This window comes from Mus pahari, chromosome 3 (assembly GCF_900095145.1).
Source record: "Mus pahari chromosome 3, PAHARI_EIJ_v1.1, whole genome shotgun sequence".
Lineage (NCBI taxonomy): Eukaryota > Metazoa > Chordata > Mammalia > Rodentia > Muridae > Mus > Mus pahari.
Genome location: NC_034592.1, coordinates 113,760,016 through 113,773,924, shown reverse-complemented (window position 1 = coordinate 113,773,924; position 13,909 = coordinate 113,760,016). Strand labels below are relative to the sequence as shown.

Below are 13,909 nucleotides of genomic sequence, written 5' to 3'. Positions count from 1 at the left end.
AAAGAAAAGAAAAGAAAAGAAAAGAAAAGAAAAGAAAAGAAAAGAGCTCTGGGCAGATGAGATGGTTCAGCTGACCCCAACAGTTGTCCTGTGATTTCCACACATCTGCCATGGCACGCTCACTCTTTCTAGAAAACTCAACAGTAATTTCAAAAGGACGAGACACACTCATAAAAACTTGAGGTAAAGTGTCTGCTTTAGACAGATAAGCCCAGCTCTGCTGCCGTTTCCAGTGAGAAGACAAGGGGATAAAGATGGAAGATGAGAAGAATTTTGTGAACAGAGTCTGTGAAAGCATTTTCATCTAGGTCAGATGCTTAGAACTGTCAGGAAATAGTCATGTGACAGGTGGGGCCAAAGTAGGAATAGAAAAATCAGAGCATAAATACTGGCAATAACATGAGACCAAGAAAACAGAGTTGGCAGAAGCCCATCCCAACCTAAATGGGTATGTGCGGTGTTTGATGCAACCCAAGGTCTCATACTCACTAGGTTTACACTCTGTCCTGAATTACAACATCCTTACCCAGCATTCCCTAGGCAGAGACAAGGGATCTCTGACTTAAGGGTACATAGTGAATTCCAGGCCAGCCAGACAGCCAGAGCTACCTAATGAGACCCAGTCTTAAAAAACAAACAACAAAACCCCTCACAGTAACTCCTTGAAACACATGCTGTTGTGGGCCAATCAAAACTTTCTCTTGCCTGGCAAGGTAGCGCAGACCTCTAACCCCAGTGCTCAGTAGGCAGAGGCCGTCAGGTCTCTCTGAATTTGAGGCAAGCCTGGTCTAGATGGTGAGTTCCCATACAGCCAGGCCTCTATAGAGAGACCCTGCCTCAGGGAAAAAGAGGAGGAGGAGGAAAAAATGTCTCCTGGGGATTCTTCCCATATTCCGTTCTCTTTTCATCCTCTTCTCACTGAAAAGGGTAGCAAAGCTGGGCTCGCCTGTTTAAAGCAAGGATGACAGTACCTCTCTGACTTAAATGAATTCATCTTCTAATATGGTGACCACAAACCATGAGGATCATCACAATTCCATGACACTCAGTTCACCGAGTTGTAGAATATATAAATGATCAGTTATTGGCTAATAAGGACAATAAGATCTTAGTTTATTTAATATACTTCCTTATTTGGATTGGTTGGTTGGTATTTTGGTTTGGTTTGGGTGTTGGGTTTTGGTTTTTTTGAGACAGTGTTTTTCTCTGTGTAGCCCTGGCTGTCCTGGAACTTGATCTTTAGAACAGGTTGAACTCGATCTCAGAGACCCTGCCTCTCTCTCTCAAGTTCTGGATTAAAGGAATTTACTTAACACATTTAAAAGCAATCATTAGAACTGAAAACAGGAATTCATTAAATTCACTATAGGAAATAAAAACAAATGTTAAAAAAAAGCAAAAAAATTAAAATCTATGACACAGCCCTATGTCATAGGATGGCTAAACTCATCAGGTATCACAGCCACAACGGCCAGCTTTTGCTAAGGAGGAAGCCTAGGCCCAGCTTGCTTCCTCACACTGAGCAGACCAAGGGCATAGTTGAAGACTGGGAGCCCCTGTAGTGTAAGCCACCTGCACTTGCCAAGGTGTTGATCAGAGTCAAGATGAAGTCTTTACTCAATCTCTTTTTAGGATAGGGATTGTTAGTTTTACAGCAGGCACAGGGCACAAGGTATAAAATACAAATTTCCTGTAGCGTCAAGTTTTAAATTGGTCAATTTATTGGCTCTTGCCTCCAGCGAGATCATAGCCACAGGTGCCTTCACACCCCCGCATCTTGTAGGTTTGAAGGCTCTTCAGGGTTATTTTGTCTTGTTTTGTTTTTCCCCCTTAATTATTATTTTTTAATTCGGTATATGGTTGTTTCGACCATGTTTGTGCAGCACCCGCAGAGGCCAGAAGGTGTCGGATCCCTTGGAACTAGTCATCATGTGGGTGCTGCGAATTAAACCCAGGTTCTATGGAAGAGCAACCAGTGCGTTTGACCACTAAGCCATCTGTCCAGCCCCAGATTTGAAGGATTTAGGACGTCTGCTGCACATGGAATAGCTGGTGCAGGAGTTGAATCTAGAGTCCAAGCGGGGTTGTTCATACACCCAGATATGGGGTTCAAAGAGAGTAGGGACTTGCTGGATTTCTTGGAGGACAGAAATTGGGGGCTGACCCCAAGAATTTGGTACGGGGGCTACCAGGGACTGAGGCCGAGTATCTGCCACACTGCCTTTTGGGCAGGCGGGCCAGCGCTCAGCGACCAAAGGGGTTAAGGCACCGAGTCCCACCCCCGTCCAGGATTGGCGGGCCCCGGGGGCGTGGCCGAAGGGCGGGCCCGCGTTTGCCGCAGCCGCTGGTGGGCGGGCCGGGCGCGGGGCGGGAGGGGCCAAGAGCAGAGCCCGGCCGCGCCGCGCGCCCTGTGGGGCGGGCTTCGGGCTGCGCCAGAGAGCGGGACAGCGAGCGCCGGTGCCTGAGCCTCTGCGCCGGACTCTGAGGCAGTAAGTGATACAGGCCTGCTGGGGTGCCCCTCCAGGTTCTCCCTCAGGTTACCATGCCCGCTGCATCGCTCGCTGCTTCTGGCCGGTGGGAAGCTGGGGAGGGGGCGCGTCCCGCTGCTAGGGTACCGGGAGCTGGGGGGGGGAATGAGGCCGATGATGTCATGGACGCTTCAACCGGCGCGCGGGGAGGGGGGGTGGCGGCCGGAGGGGGTGCGGCCCGGATTATGTCACCTCTTCTCTCTGCACCCCGCCCCCCCCAGGGGCCACGCGCGTTGGTGGAGAACCGAGGGAGGTATGGGTGGAATTTCTCCAACCGCAGAGACCTCTGTGGCACATTTGCAGAGATTTTGTGGCTGGGGTCTATGTGCTAGTGAATGGCGACCCTCCCCCTCCCCACACACACACTCTGACACACACATGCACAGCTGAGGCAGGCTCCTGTGTGAGCGGGTGGGTGGGGGTGTGCTGTCGGTACCTTCAGCACTGAAGCACTGGCTTCATCAGAGCCAGGATCTAGGGGATGGGCCCTCTTCCCCTGCAGGTGCCCACATTTCCAAGGGAAGATGAATCTCCCCTCACACATCCCAACCAAGAAGTTCTGCTCCCTGAATCCCTTCCCTTAATCCTTCCTGGAAGCTTTTTCTTGTTTCTAAGTCTGCACTCATTTCCTATTTACATTGCTCATAACCAACACCCCCACAAGCATTGGCCTTGCATTTTCACGATGCCAGGGTCCAGAGACCCCCTAAAGACATCTTTTGTGTCCTGAGGTAACACAGGCTTCCAATGGGGAAGGCTCACAGTGAAATCTCCCTGGGGCATCCTGAGCTAAGTGCTCCAAGACCCCTTAGGTACCAAGGATGCTATGCTGAGGAGTATTTGGACTGGTTCCAGAGACTGGGCAGAGAGCTGAGAAGAGGTCATGTGTGGAGTGAAGAGCTGCGTTCAGGAGAAATATAGGGTGGATGGATGTAAGAAAGGCCTTAGAGAGCTCTACTTGGTTGTGGGTGCCAAAAAGAATACCATGGATTTTACACATAATCCGTTTCCTTTTTAAAATCGCTGTAAGGTAGGTGTGAGACTCTGAGGTGGAACAGTCTGCATGAGGTTCCGTGGCTGAGCTGTGATTTACACCTGGAGCTGGTGCTGCAGGAATTCTAAGGCCCTTGACCCTGCTCATGGAAGGGTTTTGCCAGAGTCCGTTTGGCCCCTCTAACTGCTAGTATTGTAATGTCACAGGCACTGAGGATTGACAGAACAGAAATGGAGGCAGGCTCAGGCACCAGGCTATCGTCCCAGAGTGATGCTGCTGCTCAGCTGCCCTTGCAGATCACCTAGGGCAGTCCAGGAGCCTGTCCTAAAGAGGACTCTCAGCCCCTCCTCTCCCCTCAGTTCCTACTTGCCAGGGAAATAGATTCCACTCCTTGTCCTTCCAACTCTACCAAGGTTTTGAGAAAAGAATTTGCAGGAGCCTGAGGTTGGAAGAGGCAAGGGGCAGGGAGTGGCTGTAAGGTGTTGACAATGACAGGTTAGAACTATGGCAAGGAACTCTATGGGAATTGCCTATGGGTTAACAGCAAAGCTGTCCTCACATAGATCCTGAGAAGGGAGCCTCGGGGCAATGTCTAGGGCCCCAAGAACCTGAGAAGGTTCCACTGAAGCAGAATGACATGTGACCCCCTCCAAATTCTGGTCCTCGTTCCTTGGAGCTCAGAAAGGGTGTACACTCCCCAGTTTATAAAGATCTTCCCGAGCACTCGTCATATTACCCATGCCACTCAGCCAGCATGCTCGCTCCTGGAGTTTGCTCCTTTCCCTGGTGTGGTTCCCTTGCTAGTGTTCTGCCTTGTCTCACTGGAGGTGCCTACCTTCAGTGTTGCTGTCTAATTTTTAATTCCTATCAAAATGTTGTTTGGTTTTGGAGGAAATGTATGTGTGTGCACACAGAGAGGGATCACGGGTGTCCTGCCCTATCTCTGTCTGCTTCATTCCCTTGAGAGTCTCTCATTGAAGCCAGAGCTAGGCTGGCAGCAACTCTCTGAGATCCCCCAGTGTCAGCCTCCATAGCGCTGTGGTTACAGGCACCAGCGTCACTGGCTTTTTAGGTGGCTTCTGGGGATTCAGACTCAGGTAACCATGCTCATGCAGCAGGCATTCTTACTGAGCCATCCCCCAGCCTGTTGATTAATTATTATATTTTCCTCTGTTTGTTTTTGAAGGTACAATCTCATGCAGCCTAGACCAGACTCTAACTCAGTCTACGCTCCAGGCAGGCCTTGAACTCTTGATGTGTCTTTGCATGAATGCCACCACATCCAGCTTTCAGGGTTACTTTTAGAAGAGAAAGAAAAGCCTTTGATTCCACACTTCCTTCAGTGAAGGCCTCTTCTGTCCTCTCTTCTCAGCACTTGGCCATCCCTTTGCTCAGTCTGCTTTTGTTTTACACGGCTTTTCTGAAGCCATTTTGACATAGACATCAACTTTGTTCTCAGCTGCTAAATTCAGGCCATGCTCCTCAACTCCAGTTTTACCTTCTGGAATAGTTCTTTTCAACACTGGTGGTAACTGCCCTTGTGTTCTTTTTCCTTTCTTCCTTCCTTCCTTCCTTCCTTCCTTCCTTCCTTCCTTCCTTCCTTCCTTCCTTCCCTCCTTCCTTCCTTCCTTCCTTCCTTCCCTCTTTCCCTCCCTCCGTCCCTCTCTCCCTCCTCCGTCCCTCCCTCCCTCCCTTCTCTCTCTTGCTTTGTTTTATTTCTTTGTTTGTTTGTTTGTTTGTTTTTGAGATGAAATTTTACTTGGTTCTCATCATTGCATCAAACTTCTGGACTCAAGCAACGCCCTCAAACAGCTCAGGCTCTCGCGGCTGCTCCTGCTGCCTACCTGTCTTCCTTCTTGTCCTCCTCTCCTTCCTGTACTAGGGATTGAATCTAGGATCTTGGTAGGAAGTAGTCAACCACTGAGCCTTTTTTATTTCGTGAAACAGGGTCTCACTAAGTTGCTCAGGATGGCCTTGAACTTGCAGTCCTTTTGCTTCTGAATCCTGCAGGGATTCCAGGCCCACGCCTCCAGCCTGCTCAGTGCCCCTGTTTTGAATCCCCTTCCCATTTTGGCTGTCAGGGCACAGCTTCTCTTGGACTTCTTGCTGCTCTCCCAGACTTCCTCCCAGACTTACAGGGCTCTACCACCCTTGCTCCATGCTAGGCCCACCCACGACACTCTCTCGGATGCAAACAATCAGTCTTCCACCCTGGAAGAGGTATCTTTGGTCTTCTCCCAGGCAATCTCTGCCTGTCATGTTAATGATGTCACACCCACACCGGTGCCCTAGCCTCTTCTCGTGTTCTCTCCACCTGAGCTCCAGCTGCATGAGGATTATAGTTCTTCCTGTAACCATGCCCGGGCTTCCCTGTTGGCTCCAAGCCTCAGGCCATCCAACCTTCACTCTGCCAGTCTCTGTACTCCCAGAGTGGAGATAGCAGGAGGTAGGGGAAGGAAAAAAAATCTGCGGGCACAGACTGCAAAGAGGCCTCTCCTGGGGGGCGATACACCTGTCACCTGTGCATCCTGCACGTAAGTGCTGCCTTAGGGGCTTGTGCCCAAGACTAGTGTAAGCCTACATGTGGGCACAGACTGGCCTAAAGGAGGAGGGTGGCATCTGTGCTGTTCTCCACATCTGTGGGGATGTGCACTGAATGGATTTCTACAATAGCAACGACCAGCTTGCTAGTGAACTTTCCCTGAGCCAGATGTATAGTGTGGCCAGGAGAAATTGAAGGGGATGTGTGTTGGCAGCCTCCCAGGTTTGGGGCCTGACAGGAAGGACACACCATTAGAATTGGGCCTCTCAGTAGAAGGAGGTTCGAAGAGCATTCAAGGGGATGCTACGTGGACCCAACTTTAATAGGGAAGAAAGGTGCCCTGCTTGGTGTCTGAGGCTAACAGGCCTGAAGAGCATTCTTCTTTCATAATTGGTACTCTTTGAGCTTCAGGCCAGTGGCAGGGACTTGCCTGGTGTCCCTGCCTACCTGTATTATACAGATCTCTAGGGCAGGTGTTCCAAGGAGCTAACTTGAGAAAAAAGAACCAGGAAGCAAATTAGGCGTCTCTGAGCTCAAGTAATCTGAGGCCTTGCTCCCCCTTCTGTGAGACAGCTTTGAAAGCACACCCAACAGAATTGGCTCAACGAACTTCATGGTCACCTGAACGGGGTCAAGGTCCAAAGGGGCGTGTGTATGTGGAGAAATGGCTAATCCAAGAACTCTTCCTGGTGGTACTGCATTCTTAGCAGGGTTCAGCAGGCATGGCATCCTCAGGGGTCACCACTGGTTGCACAAGCCCCGCCCCTCCTTCACCCACCTGTGGGAAAAGCCAGGAGGAAGGAGCTGGCTGCTGGTGCTCTAACTGCTGCTGCGGCCCTGCCCCAGCCTCTGCCAGCTTCGGGACTGCTGCAAAGTACTGATCGCAGAGAGTGGGGACACTCTGGGGCCAGGCCCCCGTGAGGCTAAGTTAGGAAAACCTCTGGGAAAGCTCTCTTGCTACCTGCTGCAGCTATAGCTCCAGTGCGTCGGTCTGCAGAACCATGACTGCTCCCACCCGCGACCTTGGCGCAGGCCGCAGCGGCAGCTCCGCCCACCCAACTCCAAGACCCGGGTTCTTTCGTTCGCCTGCCGCCTCCGAGCGCCTGGCGCGCGGCAGCATGGTTTTTTAATTCCTCCCATTTCACAGAGGAGAAAACTGTAGAACGGGATGGCTTGGTTGGCTAGTCCAAAGTCGCGCAGCTGGTTAGGGCCGAGCCTGGATTTCGAGAAAGAGCCATATGGCCCCTGCAGACCTGGCCTCGGAGGGTCCCAAGCTTGAGGACCCGCCGGCCCCCCACCTCTTTGGAAAGGTAAGAAGAGAAGTCTACCCTGTAGTCGGCTTTCACATTGATCGTTTACCACCTTGGTTCAGGGGGCTGGGAAAGACCCACACTGTCAGCTTTTTTTTTTTTTTTTTTTTTTTTGTATAAGGTTTATTGTGCCTCTCTTTTAACCTCTGAGGTCCCCTGTTGGATTCAGGCACTGCTTTTCTCAATCGGTCCAATCTCCCCAGCCCATGAAGCTGAAATATAAGAGTCATCACCCAGGGTAAATTTAATGAAAACTAAAGAAGTCTGGGAGTTGCAGCACAGCTAAGAGGATTGCTGGGTCTGGAGTGGGGTTAAGGAGTGAGCCCAGCTCAGAGGTTATGTGCACCTTCAGTTTGGAGGCCTGGTCACTCTGGTGTCCACTTAAAGAACACAGAGAGACAAAGTGGGGCCCTGGTTGACTTGCTTGGGGGTGGAGGTGGGATGGATTCTGACCTCTCTGCCTTCCCGCTTGTGCCTACAGTGCCCTTCTGGCTTAATCATGGCGAAGCTGGAGACGTTACCTGTGCGCGCTGATCCAGGGAGGGATCCTCTCCTGGCCTTTGCCCCCCGGCCTTCTGAGCTTGGACCCCCAGATCCCCGCCTGACTATGGGCAGTGTGGGTAGTGGGGTGACCCATGCTCAGGAGTTTCCTATGAAAAGCGTGGGCACTCGAACAGGGGGTGGGAGCAACCAAGGCAGTTTCCCTGGCCCAAGAAGCAGTGGTAGCGGGGCCAGCAGGGAGAGACCTGGTCGCTACCCATCAGAGGACAAGGTTCTCGCCAACTCTCTCTACCTCAATGGCGAGCTGCGGTGCAGTGACCACACAGATGTCTGTGGCAATGTGGTGGGCAGCAGTGGGGGCAGCAGCAGCAGTGGGGGCAGCGACAAGGCTCCACCCCAGTATCGTGAACCCAATCACCCACCCAAGCTCCTGACCACCTCTGGCAAGCTAGACCAGGTTAGTCCCCAGGACCAGGAGAGCCGCGTAGCCTTGTTTAGAGTGGGAGGTAACCAAGAAAGTAGGTTGAGGTGGGGGCGCTTAGCAGGAACCATGGGAAGCAGATGGGCGCCATCATTGGGCGCCATGGAGTGTAACCCTGGGGCTAAGTATCACCCGTGGATTCAGGACAGAGATGGCTTGTGGGAGACTTTTTGAGGTGGAGCCCCAGATGGGGAGATCTAACAGAGGGCAGGAAGTGGTTCTTGAACAAGTCTTGGGCATAAGGAAAAGGAGGGGCCAAGGATAAGATCTCAATCTGATGCCTCTTCCCTGTTTCCTTTTCTGCAGTGCTCAGAGCCACTAGTTCGGCCATCAGCCTTCAAGCCAGTTGTACCCAAGAACTTCCATTCCATGCAGAACTTGTGTCCTCCACAGACCAATGGGACCCCTGAGGGACGACAGGGCCCCGCGGGCCTCAAAGGCGGACTGGACAAGTCTCGGACCATGACCCCAGCTGGTGGGAGTGGGGGCGGCCTCTCAGACTCAGGCCGGAACTCACTTACAAGCTTGCCCACCTATAGCTCCAGCTATAGCCAGCATCTGGCACCCCTCAGTGCTTCCACCAGCCATATCAACCGTATTGGCACCGCTGGCTATAGTAGTGGCAGCAGCGGTGGGGGGTCAGGCTACCAGGATCTGGGAACCTCTGACAGTGGGCGGGCTTCCAGTAAGAGTGGGTCGTCATCCTCCATGGGGCGGTCAGGCCACCTGGGATCCGGGGAGGGCGGAAATGGGGGCCTGCCATTTGCAGCCTGTTCACCACCCTCGCCCAGTGCGCTGATCCAGGAGCTGGAGGAGCGGCTGTGGGAGAAGGAGCAGGAGGTGGCAGCTCTGCGGCGCAGCCTGGAACAGAGCGAGGCAGCAGTGGCCCAGGTGTTGGAGGAGCGGCAGAAGGCATGGGAGCGGGAGCTAGCCGAGCTCCGGCAGGGCTGCAGTGGGAAGCTGCAGCAGGTGGCCCGCCGTGCCCAGCGTGCCCAGCAGGGCCTACAGCTGCAGGTGCTGCGGTTACAGCAGGACAAGAAACAGCTGCAGGAGGAGGCGGCCCAGCTGATAAGGCAGCGGGAAGAGCTAGAGGACAAGGTGGCCGTCTGTCAGAAGGAGCAGGCCGACTTCCTGCCCCGGATGGAGGAAACTAAGTGGGAGGTGCGGGCTGGGGGGCTTAGGTGTCCCCTGTCTGACTCCCTTTCATCTTTTCTTCCCCCGGGAGATCCCAAACTTACTCCTGTGTAGGGCGGGGGTGGGGGTGGGATACGAAAGGAGTAGGGCCAATTCAATTCAGAGTGACTGAGAACAGAGGCTGCCCTGGGGCTCCAGAGACGAGTCTAGCAGGGAGCCCCCTTGTGAGTGCCTAGTGCCTTTGGAGCCTGATTTGGGAGCTGGGTAGTGATGAGCCTTTACTACCTCGTCTGTGCCTTTACTCCGGCTTCTGCTTCCGCCTGCCCCTGTCCAGGTGTGCCAGAAGGCCGGTGAAATTTCCCTCCTGAAGCAACAACTGAAGGACTCTCAGGCCGATGTGTCGCAGAAGTTGAGTGAGATCGTGGGGCTGCGCTCACAGCTTCGGGAGGGTAGGGCCACGCTCCGGGAGAAGGAGGAGCAGCTGCTCAGCTTGAGGGACTCCTTCGGCAGCAAACAGGCCAGCCTGGAGCTGAGTGAAGGCGAGCTGCCCCCTGCCTGCCTCAAGCCTGCGCTGACCCCCGTGGACCTGGTCGAGCCACAGGAGGCGTTGGCCTCCTGTGAGAGTGACGAGGCCAAGATGCGCCGGCAGGCTGGCGTGGCGGCTGCTGCTTCCCTGGTTTCTGTGGATGGGGAGGTGGAGGCTGGAGGAGAGGGTGGGACACGGGCCCTACGCAGGGAGGTGGGGAGACTGCAGGCTGAGCTGGCTGCTGAACGGCGTGCCCGAGAGCGCCAGGGTGCCAGCTTTGCAGAGGAGCGCCGAGTGTGGTTGGAGGAGAAGGAGAAGGTCATTGAGTACCAGAAACAGCTCCAGCTGAGTTACGTGGAGATGTATCAGCGTAACCAGCAGCTGGAGCGGCGACTTCGGGAGCGTGGGGCAGCAGGGGGGTCCAGCACGCCTACTCCCCAGCATGGAGAGGAAAAGAAAGCCTGGACCCCCTCCCGCCTGGAGCGCATCGAGTCCACAGAAATCTGATTCTCTATCTGCGTGCACAACCTTCTGACAAGTGCCCTGTCTGAAGGTCGGAGTCACCAATGTCCCCTTCCATTCATCTCCCCCACCCGTGCTGCACATCCCCAGACCAAAGAGGTTCTCGAAGCAGCTGTGACCAGCCCTCCCCCTTGTCCCCCAGTCCATGCAGCTCCAGCACTGCCTTCGTGGGTAACCACTCCAGACCCTCCTGCCAAGGAGAACATGGGGGAGGGCAGAGTGAAATGGGGTGAGGTCCCAGGCGCAGGGAGCATGGCTCCCTTTCTGGGGAAGCCTCGTTGGAGATAGAGGCAGCAGGCTTGCATTGCCAGGGAGTACCCCAGCCCCTTTCCCTTCTTGGGCTGCTACCGCCGCCACCTTGTGTCCAGTGCTACTGTCTGTGCCCTCCTCCTAGGCCACACAGCCTGAGGAAGCCTGCAGGGGTCTGCCCATGGCGACAGACCCTAGGCTCCTAGTCTCTCTCCTTCAGGAGCTCTTCTCCTTCCCCAGGCAGATTGGCAGGGGAAGTGGGAGCAGATGGCCTGCCTGTGGTCGAGAGGGCTACCTGCCCAACCCCTCCCCCACCAAGGTATCTTGGGCTCCAGCCTCTGAGCCTGGACTAGTCCTGAGCACGCGTCCCTCTGTGTACAGCGAGGGAAGTGAGAGCAGAGGCTGGAAGCTAAGTCCCCAGGGGAGATCTGCCTTCCTACCCTCGGGAAGGGGAAGGGTCACCTAGAGGCTTCTCAGCCCCACCCTCACCCTCTGGCCAGGATTCTACAAGGCTACATCCCCTGCTGCTTGGTTGACCCCCCCAAACCCAGGGTCACTGCTCAGCTCTGCTTTTAGCTATACCTGCCTCTTAGGCCTTCTGTTTGCCCCGTTTCTGAGGTCAGACAGATGTCTGATGTCTTCCTGTGTTTTCCCTCGCTCTCTCCCTCGGCCTCCTTTCGTGCTCACATCTTCCCAGGCTGCCTTCTCTTCCAAGTCTCACCTTTCCTCCCAGCAGAAAGCTCTGCTTGGCTTTTGGTGCACTGCTCACCCCCAGCTCCACTGGCCCAAGTCTGAGCTTGGGGCCCTCGTTTTGAGGGGCCAGTCTGAGTCGGATGTGACTGCCCTCGAGGAACAAGGCTAATGTGTGTGTGTGTGAGAGAGAGAGGACTCCTGACCCTTGGGTTGCTTGCCAGACTCTTGAGTTGGCTCATTTGTCCAGGCAGGGTTGGCTGGTATGGTCATCAGTATGGGTCGTGACAGTCGATGCCACTTCCTTCTTTAGGATCTCTCAGATTCCATCTCCCCAAGACAGGCAGGGAAATTCTAATTTCTCTTTTAAGAAAGTAAATTTCCACTTCACCAGCAATAACAATCAGAGGAGACTTGGCCCTCGGTCCGTGTATTTCTCTTTTTCACTCTCCCTTCCACCCCAAGATGGAATCTTGGGGACAGGATGGAGAGGGTTGGTAACTACTGTGAGCAAGTCCCCCAAGCCCTGACCAGCCTTCTCCCATGACTGGTGACTGTTTAACAAGCTGTGCACCCCCACAAAAGTAGGAGTGCCCTATTTGTAGCCTCCACCTCTCTGCACAGCTCCTTCTGGGTGGTCCTCAACAGGTTTTTCACCTTGATTGGAGGCTACTCCGGCAACCACTGCCCATTCCTCTAATCCCTCACAATACCTGATCCAGACCCTAAGCCTGGTCCACAGGGACTGGGAAAAGGCATTAACACAAAACAAAAGAGATGGGGGGAGAGAAAAATATGAACAGCTTTGGAATGTCCAACTGCAAAATAAATTATATATAAATATATAAATATATAAATATATATATCTACCATATGTGATGGAAAGAGTTTTCATTTTTCCTTTCCCAAAGAAATAAAATGGAGAAAGCCTCTTGGATGGCAATTCTGTGGCCAGCCTGTATCTTTGCAAGTACGGGAGGTAAGGTTGGGGGCGGGGGGTGCAGGACAAAGCTGGAACAGATATTTCTCCAGAGGAGGCATGGGACCAGAGTTACTCATTGTACTATGCAAGGAGATTGGCTCAAAGCCCAAGTCTTCCATACTTGTCCAGGAGTTGTGGTTCCACCTTTCCTACCGATGGAGGTGTTCTCTCTTCAGTTCAGGCTGTTAGCAGTGCTGCCAGCTGACTAGCTCAGGAGTCATACACTAGGCTGCTATCCAGAAGGCAGGTGATATGGACAGCTAGGCACAGCCTGCAGTCCCCTGAACACTCCAGTGATTACCATGGAATCACAGAATGGGTTTTCAATTAATGACAAAAGTCCCAGGTATACTGTAAAATGGCGATCCGTCTTTTACAGGGTTTTCTCCAGTTTTCCCCACAAAGCCTCACAACAACAACAACAACAGAGTGTTCAGTAAATATCACATCTAACCACTTTTAAAACATGGTTTATTTTCCCTTCACCCAACAAGTCCAGTAATAGGTACCACAGATATTGGCTCTCTGTGGAGCTAAAGCAGTGGTTCTCAATGTGTGGGGTTTGACCCCTGTGGGTCTGACCCCTTTGGGGTCAAACAATCTTTTCACGGGGTTGCATATTGGATATCCTGCTATCATATATTTGCATTATGATTCTTAACAGTAGCAAAATTACAGTTATGAAGAAGTGACATAAATAATTTTATGGTTGGTGGTCACCACAACATGAGGAACTGTGTTAAAGGGTCACAGCATTAGGAAGGTTGTGAACCACTGAGCTAGAGTCTAGATTTTCCATCCTTACTCACCCATCCAACCTGTCTCCTCTTTGCCACAGAGCATCCCAGCTCTTTGATAAGATTGATTTGCACCAGTTTATCATGATATTGGAGGTTTTCCTGAGGCTGGGTGTGGTAGCACATATCTTTAATTCCAGTACTCAGGAGGCAGAGGCAGGCAGATCTTTCAGTTCGAGGCCAACCTGGTCTACAGAGTGAATTCCAGAAAAGCTACTCAGTCAGACACAGTCTCAAACAGACAAACAAACAAATCTATAAAAAACTTATACAGATACTTTAAAAAGAAAAAAGTTTTTCTGGAGGTTGGGGAAATGGCTTAATCAATAAAGTGCCTGTCATACAGGTATATAAACCTGAATTTGTATCGGCGACAATAATATAAGAGCAAGCCCTGAAGCCTGTTCTGTCTGTAACCCCAGCACAGGAGCCACTAGGTCTGTTAGTAATCCATCAGAATCTGTGAGCTCCAGTTACAGTGATGGACACTGTCGCAGAAAGTAAGGTAGGACAGTGATTGAGGAAGTCGCCTGATGTGGACCTCTGGCCTCCATATGCACAAACCAAGAAAGTCCCGAAGCGCGCAATGACTCTTCCTCTCCAGTACTTTTTTTTTTTTTTTTTTTTTTTTGGTTTTTCGAGACAGGGTTTCT

At 52.6% G+C, this 13,909-nt stretch overlaps 1 protein-coding gene across 3 annotated transcripts; it reads left to right on the top strand.

Annotated features, from left to right (window-relative positions):
• The first annotated feature begins 2,377 nt into the window (after window positions 1-2,377).
• Lzts3 (leucine zipper tumor suppressor family member 3) lies at window positions 2,378-12,357 on the top strand. 3 transcript variants are annotated; one of them, XM_029536884.1, is made up of 6 exons: window positions 2,378-2,489; window positions 7,212-7,374; window positions 7,496-7,612; window positions 7,856-8,332; window positions 8,663-9,517; window positions 9,825-12,357. In XM_029536884.1, the coding sequence occupies exons 4-6, from the start codon at window positions 7,874-7,876 to the stop codon at window positions 10,521-10,523; spliced, it is 2,013 nt and encodes a 670-aa protein (XP_029392744.1). In that variant the 5' UTR covers window positions 2,378-2,489; window positions 7,212-7,374; window positions 7,496-7,612; window positions 7,856-7,873; the 3' UTR covers window positions 10,524-12,357. The 3 variants fall into 3 exon arrangements, with proteins under 3 accessions (XP_029392744.1, XP_021049763.1, XP_021049762.1); XM_021194104.2 differs by lacking the exon at window positions 7,496-7,612 and having other exon boundaries at window positions 8,663-9,454; XM_021194103.2 differs by lacking the exon at window positions 7,496-7,612 and having other exon boundaries at window positions 9,825-12,356.
• The last annotated feature ends 1,552 nt before the right edge of the window (window positions 12,358-13,909 follow it).